The following is an 18,577-nucleotide window of genomic DNA, read 5'->3' as shown; positions in this document are numbered from 1 at the left end:
ACAGTGCTCTGTATACAGTAAGCACTCAAATACCTTTGCTCGATTGTTCTAAGTGCTCAGGTAGAGGCAAAATAATCAGGTCAGACAGAGTCCTTGTACCACGTGGAGCTCACAATCGAAGTTGGAGGGACAACAGATAATCAAATCCCCATTTTACAGATAAGGAAACTGAAGCACAGAGATGTGAATTAACTTGTCCAGGGTCACACAGCAGGCAGGTGGCAGAGCTGGAATTAGAACCCAGGTCCTCTGACTCCCAGGCTTGTGCTTTTTCCACTAGACCATTCTGTTTCTCTGAGCTTTTCCAGACCTGGATGAATATAGTTGGGATTGGGATACCTCATTCTTCAGCAGCCATGACACTGTGTCTCTGTGATGGAACCTCTTTCCCCTAGGGCCAGTCCTCCCCTCTGTGAGATGAACACTCTCCAAGGTGAATAAATATCAGGCTGGAAGGGCTGCAGCCCAGCTCTCATCAGTCAGTGATAGCCTATGATTTTCACTAGTTCAGTGCCAACCCTCTTCAGTGCCAATGCCCAAACCCCAGAGGAGGGGCCCATTCCTTTATGTATTCAACAGCCTCCCTTGCTCCATGTTTAAACGGCAGATCAAGACCACCTCCTCCAGAAAGCTTTCCCTGATTATCAACCATCAGAACAGGTACCCTCTTTCCCTTTTTGATTTCTTTCTCTCATTCCGGTATCTCTCTGGCACATATTCAGTTGGACTGTCAGACCTGTCTCCCTTCTTTGTCTATTGGAGGAAATAGGCCTCTACGGCAGTTTGTCCAGTTCCATACTATGCACCCTTTGGGTGCTCAACACAAATCTGTTACCTATGGAGACCCTCCCTCTCCTCCTCAGATTTAAAATGCCCCTAGCCCAGCCCTGGCAAGGCCCCCGAGGCTGGACCTGACCGGGGCCCTTTTGGACCTAATGAGAAACCCAGGCCCTTCCCAAGCGACTGTACAAACAACTTCTGGGACACCGCTAACTCATTCAGCAGAGGCAGACTTAGGGCTGCCAACGCTTCAGGGAAGATAATTGAGTGGAAAGAGCAAGGGAAAATAAGGTGGTTTTATAGAGTCGGGCAGATTGACGGATTTTTCACTTTCTGCTGTGAACTCCCCATCTCCGGGACTCCCAGGAGGTCACTGAGAAAGACCATTCTGCGCCTTCTCAGTTCCCGAGTTAACAATATTTGATTAGGCTTTTGGGCGGATACCACTGACCAGCAGCTGGACATAAAAACAAATACACGCGTGCGCACACACACCCCACTCCCATACATACATTCACACACACGCACACACTTACACACACACACTCACACACAGGAGACAGACGACCGAGAAGATTTTCTAAGAGACATCTCATCAGGTAAGTGCGACTGATTTCTTAATATTTCAAGTCCTCAGGGTCAGAAGAGGATGGGAAACTAGAGGGATGGAGGTTGTAATCAAGGTAGCCAGGGGTTGGACCCCTGTCATTGTGAGAGCAAAAAAGGAGTGGGAAGGGAGGGTTAATGATAGCTTCATTTTGCTGCTGGAATTTCATTTGGTTTTCCTTCTTGGAGGTTCGTTAAGTCCTCGTACCTACAGCCCAAACTGAAAGGAGAGGTTGGGAGAGTCTGTAAAACGCCATCGCCTCCCCGGCTTTGCCTCCTCTCCTTCCCTCTTGGATCAGTGTATTTCTGCAACCTGTCATAGAGTGGGCTGGAATCTATCTTCCTATCATCCTTGAAGGTCAGTCCCCAGTACCAAATGAGTGGGGGCAGGGGGTCCCCTGGTCTCAAGAGGGGCTTCCGGGCTGAGCACGATCAATCCTTAAAGGGATGAAGGCAAGGTGGGTTGCATATTGTACTCTCCCAAGAGGTTAGTACAGTGCTCTGTACACAGTAAGTGCTCAGTAAATACCACTGATTGATTGATGGTTTTCTCCCCTCAGCGACAGATAGACATAGAAAGATCTGTGTCCCAGAAGGAAGGGATATTAAACAGGGGGAGAAATTCCCTTAATGACAAAGCCCCGATCCCAGGGGTTTCTTCTCTTTAGTAAAGATTCCTAGACTATCCCTCTCCTAAAAAGCACTTATTTCAGCGGGAGACAGCTCCCTGCAACATGCAAATCTCCCTCCGCTTTCTCCACAGAACAACTCCCCACAAAAGCCCTTGTGGAATCCGTGCAGAACCTGAGAAAGGAGAATTACCTGGGTGCCCAGTCCAGGGGCACTGCCCCTTTAAGGGGGAGGGGTCTTCTAACCCTCCAGTCCCTTGCCTGGTTCAGGGGAGGGAGCCAGGAGATGCTCCCTGTGCCAAACATCTGGGCCTTGAGCACAGGGAGCAGAGAGCGGCCTCCTCATTCCTGCGGGCCTGAAGCGAGCAGGCATGGAAAGTGACGAGTTGGCACCTGGCGCTTCAATCCCTCTATTCTTCCGGGCTGAGCCGCGGGCCAGGCAGTGTGCCTAGGCTGGGATGCTGCTGTGTCTGGCCTGGAGGAATACTGAGGGCTCTTTGTCTGAAGTTCCCAGTCGGGCCAGCTCTTCGGCTGCTACAACCCTGGGGCTCGGTGGGCCAGAGCCTGAGAACCTGGCCGGAGCCGGGCCCAGAAGGAGATCTGGGTGGGGAGGGAGGGATCCCTCGCTCTGGCCACCAGTCATACCAGTTTCTCCCACTTTGTGCCCATTCTTGAGCTAATGAGTGAAATGCCCCCTGTTTTTTATGATCAATAGATTGGCCATGAATCCAATCCCTGCCCCCTTGCAGAGAGATTTAGGTTTCGTTCTCCTTGGGCCAGGGGAGACTTTGAGGGCTTGAAGATTGTCTGCCGTTGGAGTGTTATCCAACCTCTGCACTCGCAGATGCTGGAAGTGACGGAGCCACTGAGTTCCCTTCCCAGGTCCCTGTAAAAATGGGAGCTGATTCCGAGCCACGGGATTCGGTGGCAGGGCCTGAGGCCCAGGGAAGCCGAGTATTTAAAATCAAACTGCCGGGCATCTAGGTGTCCAGTGCCCTTTCAGAACCCGACAGGGTTCAAACCAGCCAAAGACCGGACCGGAAGAAAAATCAGATAAATGACATTAACCTTCTCCAGCTCCCACTGAAGGAATCAGGAGGGGATTGCTGCTTCGACTTGAAGTATTAATCTGTACCACCCCTTCTCCCATTCTACGCCGCTCAAAACATCCCTAGATAGTGTCGCTACTTGGCTGTCCAAAGGCCTGCTGCCGACCCATCCAGAGGCATGGGTACTGAGGCGGTACGGTGCCCCACTGCCCTGTGTCTTGGGTGACCCAGGCAAAGAGCCTGCCAGCCCGGGAGCCAGTGTTCGGTGGCCTCTGGCACACACGGGGCATTCCTCGGGCACTCCCATCAGCCAGGTAGGTGGAGAGGAAAGGGCGGCCACGTCACCGAACTGGCTCGTCCCCCTTCTGTAAGGCCTATCCGTGGAGAGGCCAGAAGAGTCTGGACAGCATGGCGACATGCGGGCAGACATGAATCCAGGCACTCCCTATGGGTCCAACGGTTATATGGATTTGCCTGACTCTCCTTAACTTTGCTCCTCTCTCAAGCTGGGTATTTTTGAGGGAGTCTCCAGTTGGCTCTGGGTGGGATTATTTGGAAAGTTACCAACGCTCTGTGAGGTGCCGGTGGTACAGATAGGGGTTCTCAGCCCTTGGGCTCTTCATCCTTTGGCCGCTTCCCAAACCGAGGATAGTGTCAACTCAGTGACGATCTACAGCCTGCAAACTGATGTGGGCAAACAATTCGAGAAGCCCAACCGCCCAGTCGGCCACTGACCCTGTCTTGAACAGTCAAAGGGGACTGAGCCCTGGTCTTAAAGCTTGGGTCCTTGACCACGGTGTCTGCCTTTAGGAAGCTCAGATCAATAAGGGCAACAGATTGCCATGACAAGACGTCTACCGAGATATCCAGTAGTGGCCAGAATGAAATGAGGGGGAGGAATTGGTCCCAGATATTTCCGGCTGACTGACTGAAGAACGGTGAGGGAAAACAGGGAAAGCTTCTTGAAGGAGGTGAGCACGAATGAAACTTAATTTTATTTTGTCCGTCTCCCCAACTAGACTGTAAGCTTCTTATGGGGTAAGAATCATGTCTACCATGTCTCCTGACTGCAAGCTTACTGTAGACAGGGAATGCATCTGTTTACTGTTATATCATGCTCTCCTCAGCTCTTAGTACAGGGCTCTGCACACAGTAGTCGCTCAGTAAATTCAACTGAGGGAATGAATACCAACTCTATTGTACTGTCCTAACCCAAGTGCTTGGTCTAGTGCTTTGCACACAGTAAGCACTCTATCAATACTGTCAGTGGATGGGTTGAAATAGTGGGGAGAGAGGACACTATCCCCAGACCCAGAACAAAGACTCCGTGATGTTTCGGCTAGATGGAAGAGACCTGGAGCATGAACTCGCTGTCTCCAGTTGGTGGTTCTCAGTCACTCACGCACAGCCCCACTCTCTCCCTGCCCAGGCACAACAGACAAGATGCAGTGGGCGGCCCTCCTGATCGTGGCTGGACTCTGCACGCTCTCTCAGGCCCAGTATGACGATGACCCCCACTGGTGGTACCAGTACCTGCGCAGCCAGCAGTCCACCTACTATGACCCCTATGAGCCCTACGAGCCGTACGAGCCCTACGCCGTGGAAGAGGGCCCGGCCTACCCCTACGGCAGCCCTCCCCCCCCAGAGAGCCGGGACTGCCCTCAGGAGTGTGACTGCCCTCCGAGCTTCTCTACGGCCATGTACTGTGACAACCGCAACCTCAAGTACCTGCCCTTCGTCCCGTCCCGCATGAAATACGTCTATTTCCAGAACAACCAGATCTCCGCCATCCAAGAGGGCGCCTTCGATAATGCCACAGGCTTGCTCTGGATCGCCCTCCACGGAAACCAGATTACCAGCGAGAAGGTTGGCAGGAAGGTCTTCTCCAAGTTGCGCCATCTCGAGAGGCTCTACCTAGACCATAATAACCTGACCAAGATGCCGGGTCCCCTACCTCGCTCTCTCCGAGAGCTCCACCTGGCCTACAACCAGATCTCGCGGGTGCCCAACAACGCCTTTGAAGGCCTGGAGAACCTCACGGCCCTGTACCTCCAACACAACGAGATCCAAGAGGTGGGGACGGCTCTACGGGGTCTCAAGTCTCTGATTATGGTGGACCTGAGCCACAACAAGCTGCGAAAGGTACCCGACGGGCTGCCGTTGGCCCTGGAGCAGCTCTACCTGGAGTACAACAACGTCTACACGGTCCCCGATGCGTACTTCAAGGTGTCCCCCAAGCTGCTCTATGTACGGCTGTCCCACAACAGCCTCACCAACGCCGGCCTCTCCTCCAACACGTTCAACTCCAGCAGTCTCCTCGAGCTTGACCTCTCCTACAACCAGCTGCAGAAGATCCCACCAGTTAGCACCAACCTGGAGAACCTCTATCTCCAAGGCAACCGGATCAATGGTGAGGCTTCGCTGGATCCGGGGAGGTGGGGATTGGCCTTGGGTCTCAGGTGTAGGGAGCTGGGGGACATTCAGAGACCAAGGCCATCCATTCTAGGGGTCCTATAGAAAGGCACCTCTGGTCACTGGCAAGGAGGTCACTAGCTGAGTAACTATGTAGGCCAGAGGAGGGCAGATGTCATTCATTTAACTATCTATATTTCCTGTGGTTGCTTAGGGGGCCAGCTGGGAAAAAAAATGAGGTGGACTAGTCAATAGTTGACTTTTCTTCCCAAGACAGTCTTGTCCAGAGAGAAGGTGTTCAGAATTTTAACTAGTGAAGTATCTGGAGTCAAGGAGATGGCTCCAGATAATAATAATAATAATAATGTTGGTATTTGTTAAGTGCTTACTATGCACAGAGCACTGTTCTAAGCGCTGGGGGAGATACAGGGTAATCAGGTCGTCCCACGTGAGGCTCACAGTTAATCCCCATTTTACAGATGAGGTAACTGAGGCACAGAGAAGTTAAGTGACTTGCCCACAGTCACACAGCTGACAAGTGGCAGAGCCGAGAGTCGAACCCATGACCTCTGACTCCGAAGCCCAGGCTCTTTCCACTGAGCCACGCTGCTTCCCAGATCACCAGAAAGAGGTGCTGGAATGAACCCCGGGCCCTGTAGTGCCCTCCAAAGGTCATCTCATCCAACCCAGTGCCGCCAGCGGAATTCTTGTTAAGCTATCACGTATTAACAGGAATCTTTCCTATTTGGAAAGGTCTCTAGGGAGGGAGGTTTTAACTACCTCCCTCGGACACACTTTGAACAGCTCTAGGAACATCACGATATCCTCACACTCTAAATTCCTCCTGCTGCAGTGTGGATTTATTTCCACAGATTCTGTCTTCATCGAGGATGAAGAACAGTTGGTTGATATTCCCTAAATATCAACCTCCCCATGGATATGAATGGAAATGTTAGATGAACTTCTAGTATTGTCTTCTCCACGCTAAATACTCTTTCTCCAAATAGCCTGCTTTCCAAACCTTGAATAATTTTTATATTTTTCCATTGTAGCTCCTTCAAAATTCCCCATCTGCTTCCTCAACTGTAGATCCCACAAATGGGAGACAGTAATTCAGTAAAAATCTACTTTTCCCTTGAGATTGGGTTCACTTGTGATTCTGCTTGGTTTTCCATCAGCCATGCATATACTACAATAACAATAATAATAATAATGATAACAATGGCATTTGTTAAGCACTTATTATGTGCAAAGCACTGTTCTAAGCACTGGGGGGGGGGGTGGATACAAGGTGATCAGGTTGTCCCACGTAGGGCTCACAGTCTTAATCCCCATTTTACAGATGAGGGAACTGAGGCACAGAGAAGTTAAGTGACTTGCCCAAAGTCACACAGCTGACAAGCGGCGGAGTCAGGATTAGAACCCAGGACCTCTGACTCCCAACCCCATGCTCTTTCCACTGAGCCATGCTGCTGCTTAATTCAGAGTCCAATTCATTAAGTGCCTATCTGCCCATGGTTCAATTAATTAAAAAAAAAAGATACCACCTCTGCCCTCTGAGAACCAATGAGCTCAGAAAAATTAGCTCAAAAAATAGATCGGATTTTATCCTATTGAAATCATTCAGCCCATTGCCTGGTCTGTCTCCAGTACAAGTCCATAAAATAATCCTACATCTGGAAGGAACCTCAGAGGTCTTCTAGTCTAGTCTCCTGCCTCCAGGCAGGGGCACATAGTAAGCGCTTAACAAATACCAACATTATTATTATTATTATACCAAATGTTCCATTAGTCAAGGGCTTTTGACGTGTAATCCCAGCTATGCTCTGATCCAGAATTTCATCTCTCATCCTCTAATGATAAAATCCCTTATCCCTCCTGAAGAAGATGATGCATCAGTTACCTCTGGCAAAGGGCTTTGAAGGTGGAGCCTGCTGGGAGGGAGGAGGGAGAGAATGGGCCATCAGGCTGACTGTTCTCCAGCCCTTCCAAATCATTCCTCTTTCCTCCAGTGCCGAGGTGGATGTGGGATGGACAATTAACGAGCAGCAGGGAGAGGGCTGGAAATAAACCAGAAAGACGGGGTGCATGGGGGTGGCTGTTACTACCTCAGGACCCTCATCTCTAGGGGACTCCTGGGGAAAAATGATTCCAGCAAGGCCTACTGAACAGTTCACGGGCCTGGGAGCCACAAGGACCCGGGTGTTCTAATCCCAGCTCTGCCATGTGTCTGTTATTCATTCATTCAATCATATTTATTGAGCACTTACTGTGTGCAGAGCACTGTACTAAGCACTTCTTAGGCAAGTCACTTCTTCTTACCTCAGTTTCCTCATCTGCACAATGGGGATTAAAGCTGTGAGTCCCAAAGTGGGACCGGAACTGTGTCTGACCTGATTAGCTTGTATCTACCCCAGCATTTAGAGCAGTGCTCGACACATAGTAAGGGCTTAACGAATACTATTATTCCCCAGCTGGGCCACTTCTGGTGCTTCTCAGCCCTACCCAGAGCAGCAGGCAGCATCAGGGGCAGGGGGGCACCGAGGCAGGGGCAGGCAGAAGGGAGGGAGGTGAAAGCCAGGACAGACTAAGTGCAACCATGATGAGGAGGGGGAGACCCTCTGCTTCCCTCCTTCCCCACAACGAATCCCAGGGAGGGAACCCACAGAAGGGAAGGCCTCATAAATTTAGGAAAGGGGAGAGAAAGGGAAAGGCAGCAAAAGGAAAGAGAGGTCACCAGGCTGGGACCCCAAACAGATGGGATGTGTGGGGTTTTTTCGGTGGTCCCCTAAAAACGGAGTGGGCAGCAGGACCGCCTCACTCCAACTTCTCGCCTTCCCACCCGCCGACAGGACGGGGCCAGGCAACGCTAGAATTCGTCTGGTTAGCTGGGCAATGTCTTAGCTGGAAATGCACTTTAGAGCCATACAAGGAAATTCACAATAGAGTTCCCTAGTGTCTCTCAGTTCCCCCCCTCTGCAAGCCAGGCGGTGCGAGGAGGCTTCTGGTTTAGGGCGCAAATCCCAGATCGGCATTTCCGAGAAATGTCTTGCCAAGTTTAAAAGCTTCTCCTCCAACACCGCTGGATCTTCTTGTTCCTAAGAAGCTTTTCTCTAAGACTTCATGGTCGACAACAAATTTGGCACACAGGGTACTGTATTTACCCACGGAACAGTCCCCGTTGCACAACTGTCACCTACTCTAATTTATATATTTGCCTCACTGGATGAGTGGCCTGGAAAAAGTAGTAATAATGAGGCGCTGGGAGGGGAGAAAATCTGGAAGTGATTTGTCATCCACAGATTTAGAGCCTCCTTCTATCACCCCTCCACCTCTAGGCAAGACTGAACTACCCAACCCAGTCAGACATTGGATCACCCCTTTCCTTAAAAATCTCCAAAAAACAGACTCTTGGTAATGATTTCCAGAGCCTCCCAAGGAAGTCCTTCCTCGTGTCTAACCTAAATAACCCTGAAGTCCACCCGAATCCCTCCTGCTGCAATTGAAACCCATTTCCCCATTTCTTGGCCTTAGTGATTTACTACTTCAGAATGAAATTCCTCTCTACAACCCTCCCTTCTTCAGGCTAAAGCCCAGCTCCTTTTCCCTCCCAACTTTACCTTGAGGCTGGGGTAGACTTTTCTCAGCCACATACAGAAAAATAACTCAGGTCCAGTGAGGGACTGGTACTTATTCAGTCATATTTATTGAGTACTTATGGTCTGCAGAACACTGTACTAAGCACTTGGGAGAGTACAATATAACAAAAAGCAGACACATTCCCAGACCACAACGAGTTTATTCATAAACTTAAAGAAGCAGGGTGGTGTAGTGGAAAGAGCCCAGACCTAGGAGTCAGAGGAAGCTGAGCAAGTCACTTCACCTCTCTGTGCCTCAGTTTCCTCAACTGTAGAAATGGGGATCCAATACCTGTTCACCCTGCTACATAGACGGTGTGCCCCATCTGAGACAGGGACTGTGTCTGACCTGATTATATTGTATCTACACCAGCACTTAGAACAGTGCTTGACACATAATAAGTGCTTAACAAATGCCATTATTATTATAATAATAATGATCTGTGGAGGAGCTGAGCCTAAAACCCAGGCACCCTCTACCCCTCTCTGCCAGTTCAAACTGTTTTGAAATTTTTCCCCTATGGATTCCATCCCCAGACCCCAATGGACACCCCTTGATCAAACCCCCGGGCCCAGTATCAACTCGGGCCCAAAGCCAGACAAACAGTCAGGAAGGACTTGCTCGCCAGTGGCCCTGGCTGGACCAAACCTGACTTTTGGCTTCTGCAGCGAGTAGGGAAGGGGAACACGGCGATCCCAGCTACTCTCCTCCCTGTGAGAAGAGCTGGAAGAAGGCAAAGGAGCAGAAGGCCGTGAGCTGGGGTGATGGACAGCTCTTCCACTGGCGCCTTTCCCCCTCCACTCCCCCTCCCTCTTCCATCAGTATCTCCTTCGGTTTTTCCACTTGGCACAGGGAGGGGTACGCAGCTTGGAATGTTATTCTTAAACCTTCAAATCCATTGGAGCAGGGCGGGTGGACCGTAAGGAATTTGGAAAGACTTATGTCAGTGTTTGATCTGGGCTATGAAAGCTCCTTCCTGCTACCTCCCCATCCTATTCATCATCGATCTTAAAGGCCACCAGACTAGCCCAGAGTGCCAGCTAGTCATATATGGATGCACTGTGTATAGCTGCCCATGTGTGCGCACAGGGTATATGTATACATACACACACAAACACTCAGTTAAGGACCAGGCCACTTAGTGGACTGTCTGGGCATCCTTACAGACATTCCTACTGTAGGGGCCAAAGATACAGGACAGAGAGTCTATTGCTGAATCTTGAGCTTAGGCCCAGATGGTTTGGGGTAAACCTTCAGCCCCTGCAACTTGCTCAGATTCGGTTCCTTTGCTCAGACCCTTGTTTCCTTTCCTACTTTTGAGCACGGTCACTGCCCACCCAATGCAGGGGATAGAAAGGGAGGGGTGGAGGATTGGAATATTACCTCCCCAAGGGTCCGCCCGCTCATCCTGCCCCCAGTTCCCTGATAACCTTGGTAATTACATCCACTCCACTCCCCTGCAGCAGCCCAGGATAGGATGGGTCCCACAAAGCAACTCCTCCCCTTCTTGGTCTCCCAGGGATCTTGGTCCAGCTATTTTGACCCAGCCACTTAAAGCAAGAAGGATTCTTCTGAAGTCATTTAGTCCATCTCCCTGCTGCAGGGAATCAGTGAAGCAGCATACCCTAGTGGATGGAGCACGGGCTTGGGAGTCAGAAGGATCTGGGTTCTAATCCCCATCTGCTCTGTGACCTTGCACAAGTCACTTCACTTCTCTGGTTCTTATTTACCTCATCTGTAAAATGGGGATTAAAACTGTGAGCCCTCTGTGATCAACCTGATCAACTCATAGCTACTCCAACACTTTCTGCAGTCCTGGCACATAGTAAGCACTTAATGAATACCATATATATATATATATATATATATATATATATATGTATTTTTAAATTGCCCCTTAACTGTTGTAGGGGGATTCTGAGAGACCTTCAGGGAAAGAGAAAGACACCACTTAGCCCTTATCAGGAAGTCCTCCTTAAATCAAATTGCAGTTTCTCAGGTTCATTTTCCCTAGCTGTCATTAGTGGAGAGGACACCCGCCCCTTCCTTGTTTTTTTTAAATGGTATTTGTTAAGTGCTTGCTATGTGCCAGGCATGTTCTAAGCACTGGGGTAGAGACGAGCTCATCAAGTTGGACACAGTCCTTGCCCCTTATGGGGCTCGTAGTCTGAATCCCTATTTTTACAGATGAGGTAGCTGAGATTCAGAGAAGGGAATTGATTTGCCCAAGATCACCCAGCAGACAAGTGACAGAGTCGGGATTCGAACCCAGCCCCTTCTGACTCCCGGGTCCATGCTCTATCCATTAGTCTATGCGGCTTCTCACAAAGGTTCCATCTGATTAAGTGGCCTGTGGTTCCTGCACTGGCTCTCCTTCAAGGAAGAACAATCCCCAAATCTCTAACAGAGTTCTAGGGCAAAATGCCAAGAGAAAGCACAAGTTATGGCAGAGCTGAGCATATTAACCCTCCAGAGACTTGAAACCACTAGAGGCATCTTCCCGTGCCCTATTTTCCAATCCTTAAGTTGTTTTCAGTGCTGCCTTTTTGGGTCCTCCATCTCTCTCGGAAGAAGTAGCCACCCTCTCACAACCGCAAGGAGCTGTTTGTGAAGGAGGAAGCTTCCACTATCTGATTGAAGCCTCCTAATTGGCTCAGCGACCAACACTTTCCATCATCCTCACTGACCAAAGGACTCCCTGAGCGGATCAAACAGGCCCCAAGGTAGCAGTCTGCTTTAAGGGAAGGAAACTGCCGATGTGGCTCCTTTTGCTTGGAACGGCAGCCAGAGCCGATGCTTGGATCAGAACATCAATGGCGGCTTTCTCAGCTCTCCCTCCTACCCTTTTAGGGTGTGAGGACTTTGAGCAGCTTTTCAACATAAACTGTGTTGACGACCTTTTCAAACCCTTCATGGTTTCTAAGAAGACATGAAGAGTTTGAAGCTTTATTCTTTTTCTTTGTGGAACAAGAACAGATCACTAGCAGCTACAATTTCAGTGCAGATAGAGTCATTAAATGATCCAGGGGAAGGGCATATGCTGTCACTTATAAGAAACAAATGTTTCCTAGGCCTGATAAGGGCCAGATGAAGGGGAATGGCTGGATTTTAATCCCAGCTCTGCCACTTGACTGCTGTGTGACCTTGAATAAGTCACTTAACTTCTCTGTGCCTCAGTTACTTCATCTGTAAAACAGGGATTAAAACTGTGAGCCCTGATTTGCTTGTATCCACCCTCGTGCTTAGTACAGTGACTGGCACATAGTAAGTGCTTAACAAATAGCATTATTATTATTATTATTATTAAGCTAGGTGTCCGAAAGAATACTCTCACTAAAAGCAGTTGGGTTTTAAATATTACTATCATTAATAATAATAGTATTTCTTAAGCACTTACTACATGCCAAGCAATGTACTAAGCACTGGGATAGATACAAGATGATCAGGTCCCAGATGGGGCACACAGTCTACATAGGAGGGAGAACAGGTATTGAATCCCATTCTTCAGATGAGGGAAAAAAAAATGATGGTATTTGTTAATCACTTACTATGTGCCAAGCACTGTTCTAAGTGCTGGGGTAGGCACAAGGTAATCAGGTTGTCCTACGAGGGGCTCACAGTCTTAATCCTCATTTTACAGATGAGGTAACTGAGGCACAGAGAATTTAAATGACTTGCCCAAAGTCACACAGCTGACAAGTGATGGAGCTGGGATTAGAACCCACGATCTCTGATTCCCAGGCCTCTAACTCTTTCCACTAGACCACACTGCTTCCCATTCTTTCAAAACAAGAATAGACAGCCATTCTCATGGGCCAGTTTAGACGGAACCTTGCCAAGCAGGGGAAAGAAAAAGGTGAGCTCTTGGGGTCCCTGCCAGGCTGTGGATTCCCTTGTCTTCCAGGTCTTTGTCTCTTTTGCTTTATTATGGCCTGAGTCTCTCCGTTCTTTCCGCCAGCAGAACCCAAGTTAACAAAAGGCAAAATTGATTCTTTCCCCCTTATTTTTGCCTCTAAACTGTTATGCTTCAAAAAAACACATCTCTGGGCCCAGTCACATTCACCGTGCTCCAGTTTCCTGCCACTATCCCTAACTGGCAGGGAAGGGCAAGGGGAAGAAGGCAAAGTGGATTTCTGTTCTGAATCTGCCCCGGTTCCCACTCCCCAGCTAGACTTTACCACTTACCCCACCTCATGCAGTTGCTGTGAACTGGAACTCTCCCGCCCCCTAGCGACCCATATTAATAATAATAATATTAATAATAGTGACGGTTTTTATTAAACCCTATGTGCCAGGCACTGTACTAAGCGCTGGGGTGGATACAAACAAATTGGGTTGGACATAGTTCCTGACCCACAGGAGGGCTCACAGTCTTAATCTCCATTTTACAGATGAGGGAATTGGGGCCCAGAGAAGTCAAGTGACTTTCCAAGGCCACACAGCAGACAAGTGGAGGAGCTGGGATTAGATAGATAGGATAGAGGAAGGGTAGGGGAAGGAACTGCGTCCCGCTGTTTGGAAACGAAGCCCTCCCTTGAGTGGTCTCCCCAAAAGAGCCCAATCGTGAGCTTTATCCCAAGAATGACCTGGGTCCTTTCCCCTACACCCCCTGAACCTTAACTATTCCCCCCACAATCCAGTGCTCTGCACTGCTCCTTGTAGGGGGACCCCTGGTGGGCCCCCAATACCAGACATGGACACACACCCAACATCACACACATTATGCAAGGCACAGGGCGAAACATAACAGTGTCATAGCCACCATTTTGCAAAAAAATTCCATGGTTTTCTGGAGGAGCCCTGAATGCCCCACTAGCTCCAGGGCTTTGGCGTTGCCCTCCCTGGTCTATATGACCTCTGCCACCGTGTTTGAGCCACGGGACTCGGTGGCAGGGACTTCAGTGGAGGGAGACTCAGGGCTGAATTTTTTTTTAATGGTCTCAGAAGTGTCTGGCACCATATTGGAATCAGACAGGAGAAAGACCAGCTAAATATAACCCCTAAGTATACAGTTGCCCTGAGTTACAATAATAATAATGATGGTATTTGTTAAGCACTTACTAAGTGTCAAGCACTGTTCTAAGCGTTAAGGTGGATACAGAGTAATCTGGTTGTCCCACGTGGGGTTCATACTTTTAATCCTCATTTTACAGATGAGGTAACTGAGGCACAGAGACACAGCAGGCAAGTGGCAGAGCCGGAATTAGAACCCACATCCTCTGACTCCCAAGCCCGTGCTCTTTCTACTAAGCCATGCTGCTTCTCTACTTGAAATATTTGAAGAAGACCCCCGCCAATGGTGAAATTCACCTATGGGTAGAAGGGGACTGAGAAATAATCTTAAGAGGAGAAAGGATTTTCATATAAAGCCTGAAGAGTAACTCTTCTCAAGCTTCACAGAGGACAAATCAAGACAGAAGAATAAATAAACTGCAGCAGGAGAGGCTCAAGTTAGACAAAAGGAAAAACTTCCTGGCTAAGAGATTGGTTGGACACTGGAATAAGTGGCAGAGGGGTTGCATAGTAACTTTCTCTGGAGATCTGTTGCCCCTGCTGCAAGGGGTCCAATTTATTTCTGTGAAGTCCTTTAATATATCCTCTCCCATCTAAATGGCTCCTACCTGGATTGGAATAGAATAATAGAAGTGAATTTAATTGGAGAACTGAGTCTTCAAGAGATCCGGTCCCCAACCCCCACACCAGTGAAATTATGCTAAATTATACAGGTTGGAGGCCAGAACCTGAGTTTCTCCCAACTTGAAATTCATTCACTCATTCATTCAATCATATTTATTGAGCGCTTACTGTGTGGAAAGCACAGTAGTAAGCAGTTGGAAGAGTACAATAAACAACAAACGGCCACATTCCCCGCCCACAATGAGCTCACAGTCTAGAGGAATTCTGCTCTTTGCCTCAAATCCCTAACTTGGGAGCTTGGCTTCTTCTCTCTCTCTTTCTTTCTCCTACAGAGTTCTCCATCAGCAGTTTCTGCACCGTGGTGGATGTCATGAATTTCTCCAAGCTTCAGGTGCTGCGACTGGATGGCAACGAAATCAAGCGCAACGCCCTGCCAGTTGACGCGCCCCTCTGCCTGCGCCTCGCCAGTGTCATTGAGATCTGAGTCTGCCCCAAACCCTGGGCCGCCTCTGCCTCAGGGACCTGGGTGGGGGTAGGGGGAACCCCCGCTGGATGACCTGGGCTTGAAAGCCCCAGTGTTCGGTGTGGGGAAGGTCTCCCCAGTCCTAACCCCTCTAGCTTGATATGGTTTTGGCTTTTGCAGGATTATGCCCCATTGGATTCCCAAGCCCCTCCCCACAATCTCTCTTCCTATTGGCTGCATGTTTCTCCCCCAGCTGGACAATCCAGTTGTGTAACCCCAAGACCTAGGGATCGGTCAAGAGAAACAAGCTACCCCCGGGAGAATTCAGGCCTGGAGACTCGCCGGTAGCCTGCCCTTCTCTGGAGAGGTACGGGGCAGAGGGGCAGAATAGTCTGTCACCATGTTCTGCTTTTTACCTCTCCCTGAAGCCCTTCCCAACAGTGATCTCACACAGGCTCTCATCAGCTCCCAAAAGCCTCCACTCCACATCTCCCTCCGAGCTACTCTCTATGACCTGACAAATCTTTCCACTCTTACCAATCTTCCCAGATATTTTTCTGCCAATGGTCCCTTGCGACAGCCAACTATATTTCACAACTTCCCTAAGATTCCTGGGTAATGTGAAGCCTTTGATGTTCCCTCCCCAACCTGACTGGGAGGCTTGCACAGTACTTCCGAACTCCCAACTGTGCTCCATCAGAATACACCTCCTAGTCTACCTGACCCTCCACTTTACACAGTTCCTCCCTTCTCAACTACTCCCCCAACTGCTCCACATGAGCTTCTGAGGACCACCTCAAAGGACAGTCCTTCCTCAAGTTTTATTTTAACCGGGAAGTTCTTGGGATGGGTAGCTCTTTGGGTTTAACTTTAATCTTCCCTGCTGCAGTTTAAGCTCATTTACACTTCTTTCACTCTGAGCAGAGGGTCTTTCAAAGGAGTAAGAGAAATAGTTTCCCCCTGACAGCACCCTCAGGGAGGTAAATTATCTTCTGGTATCAGAAGGCTAAAATGAGAAAGCAGCGTATCAGTGTGTCATCCAAGCCATCCACAACTCTGATGGATTGGTTTGTTTTTCCCCCCTCTCCTGCCCCTCTCCACCCACCCAGTTCTCACAGGCATGAGGTCCAAGAGGCAAAAAGAAGCAGTTTCTGGAAGGACAGCAAAGAAGCCACAGATCCCCTCTGGGCCGTCCTTAGCTTTTACACAATAGCCACTCCCCAAGAATTAAGACCAGGGCAGTGAATTTCCCACCAGTCAAATTCCTTCCTGGCTGCTCACCTAGTCTAGTTTCCCATCCCTCAAAGATCCAACCCCAGGGAAATCTAACCTGAATAGACTGAGCCCAGGAGATGGTTGGGTCCCTCAACCTCACTTCCTGCCCTCTCATTCCACCCACCATATTCCAAAGTTTCTCCCAGGACTCCATGTCCTTCAGATCCAACCCTTGCACTTGGCTAAATTTCTGAACCTGGGCAGCATCACCAAGGACCCCCGCCATCAGTGTTGGGCTACTCCAGGGGAAATCCAAGCACTTGCCCAAGAGCCCATATTGTAGCCCCCCCTTTTCTGAGAGTGAGGAAAGAAATGACGGCCAACTGATGAGCTCCATTTCTTCCCCAGCTCTGTGCTCTCCCACTCCCTGACACCACAGAAAATGGCACAATCCTCAAAAGCCCCTCCCCCTGATGTCTCTCTCCCACTGGGAGCTTCCTCCAGTCACTGGACATCAAAGGACTTTTCCAGAAATCCTGGGCAGAATAAGTATCAGGGTCAAGAGTAGCCTGACGCTGTCCAAAACTCAAAATGGCAGGTGTTCTGTGCCTCGCCCTAGCCAGCCTCCTTTGACTCAGATGGCTTGGCAAACATTAAGACCACAAGCAAAGGAGACAGCCTGGAAGTCAGCACTGTGAAATGAAGTCGGGGTCTTCTCTTTGGGTGAGGACAGCAGAATGCAAGTTAGACTGAACTTGTTGCACCCAAGCAAACAATTCCCTTCAGGAGTGCCACACTATCTTCTATAGACTTGTCCCGCCTCGGGACTCCTCTGTGGGGTTTCCAAAGGGAGAAGGTCAATCTGAAGTAATGGCTGACACGATCCTTCCTTCTTCATTTATTCCTAGGGTCTCACTTCATTGTTTGGAAGTTCATCTTTTCCATCAAACTCTCCTGCTACGGTCATGCTCAGCTCCATTCATTTCCCTGGAGAAAATATCCTTCTCCTCCGTAGTTGAAATGTCCTTGAGCTGATGGGAGGAGCCCCATGGGTTGTGGTCCATTTGCCAGGCAGATGGGGTCCTGTATGGCCAAAACTGAGGAATTTTCAAATTTTCTGACTTGGGGGCCAGATGAGGGAATGGTGACCTAGGGGCTGCTGGCCTCAAAAAGAATCCAACTGCCCTCCATTGTAGAGCCCAGTCATGGCAGAACTACTGTTCTGGATTGATTGATCAATCGATTGATTGGGGCTTTAGGCCAGACCCTGCTGCCAAGCTGCTAAGGAACCACAGGACCAACGTCTAGTTGTTTCCCTAACCGACACCAGAACATCGCTTATGCTTCCAAGCTGCTTCTCTGGGAGGGGAAGTGGGATCTCTGAATTGGCTCTGGGCCCTGAATTCCGCAAAAGCCAAAGAAGCAGCACACGAGGGGCAGGGGGGAGGGTGATGTCTCTCCTACCCTCCTCCCCAACCAGTGCTTCTCAGAAACTGTCTGCATGTAAGCCACCTGTCTCTATACAAGATCCTGTACTTTTGGCAAAGCATTGAGTGGTAGCTATATTCACCAATAAAACCTTTTTATTACAATTGCATCTGCTGGGCTGGACAGAGATGGTTATGGGCTTCTTCTAAAGCTTGTGATTGATATCTCACTGGTCTTTGAGTTGGTGGGTTTGGGGGGTGGAGGGGCAGTGCACCCTGGACTTCCTGGCCCTTTAGACTGGAAGGTCCCTCCAGAGATCATTTATCTGGGCAGGGCTTGCACCCAACAGATACCATACAGGCCCAGACCTGATCTGTCTTGAAACATCTCTGGGAAAGGAAACTTCAGATTTTACCTTAACTATCCAGAGTGTCAACCTTCACCGCCTTCTTCATGTCTACCTTCCATCTTCTACTATAAACTCCTTTTCCCTCGAATTCCTCTATCAGAGGAGATGAAGAACAGAGGATGCTAACCAGGCAATCTCCACTTTATTAAACAAAAGGGCTCTAGTGGCAAAAGCTGGCAAAACTGTGAGGGGTGAGCTTCCCTCAGATGTTGGCTGCAGCTGTGTGCCTTAATATAGCTACCCCTGGCTGAGCACTGGGTTTTGGAATTCTATTTCTGCTAGATAATAGTAATAATAATAATGTTGGTAT

The 18,577-nt window shown here is 49.3% G+C and overlaps 1 protein-coding gene across 1 annotated transcript; it reads left to right on the top strand.

Moving 5' to 3' along the window:
• The first annotated feature begins 1,206 nt into the window (after window positions 1–1,206).
• Window positions 1,207–18,027, top strand: FMOD (fibromodulin). Its single transcript, XM_029068294.1, has 3 exons — window positions 1,207–1,379; window positions 4,494–5,474; window positions 15,085–18,027. The coding sequence occupies exons 2-3, from the start codon at window positions 4,508–4,510 to the stop codon at window positions 15,234–15,236; spliced, it is 1,119 nt and encodes a 372-aa protein (XP_028924127.1). The 5' UTR covers window positions 1,207–1,379; window positions 4,494–4,507; the 3' UTR covers window positions 15,237–18,027.
• The last annotated feature ends 550 nt before the right edge of the window (window positions 18,028–18,577 follow it).

This window comes from Ornithorhynchus anatinus, chromosome 7 (genome assembly GCF_004115215.2).
Source record: "Ornithorhynchus anatinus isolate Pmale09 chromosome 7, mOrnAna1.pri.v4, whole genome shotgun sequence".
Lineage (NCBI taxonomy): Eukaryota > Metazoa > Chordata > Mammalia > Monotremata > Ornithorhynchidae > Ornithorhynchus > Ornithorhynchus anatinus.
This window is presented reverse-complemented; position numbering and strand designations above follow the sequence as displayed.

Coding starts and splice junctions, on each gene's coding strand:
- FMOD (XM_029068294.1), top strand. CDS start 4,508: ATGCAGTGGGCGGCCCTCCTGATCGTGGCTGGACTCTGCACGCTCTCT. Junction 5,475..15,084: donor CCAAGGCAACCGGATCAATG/GTGAGGCTTCGC, acceptor TTTCTCCTACAG/AGTTCTCCATCAGCAGTTTC.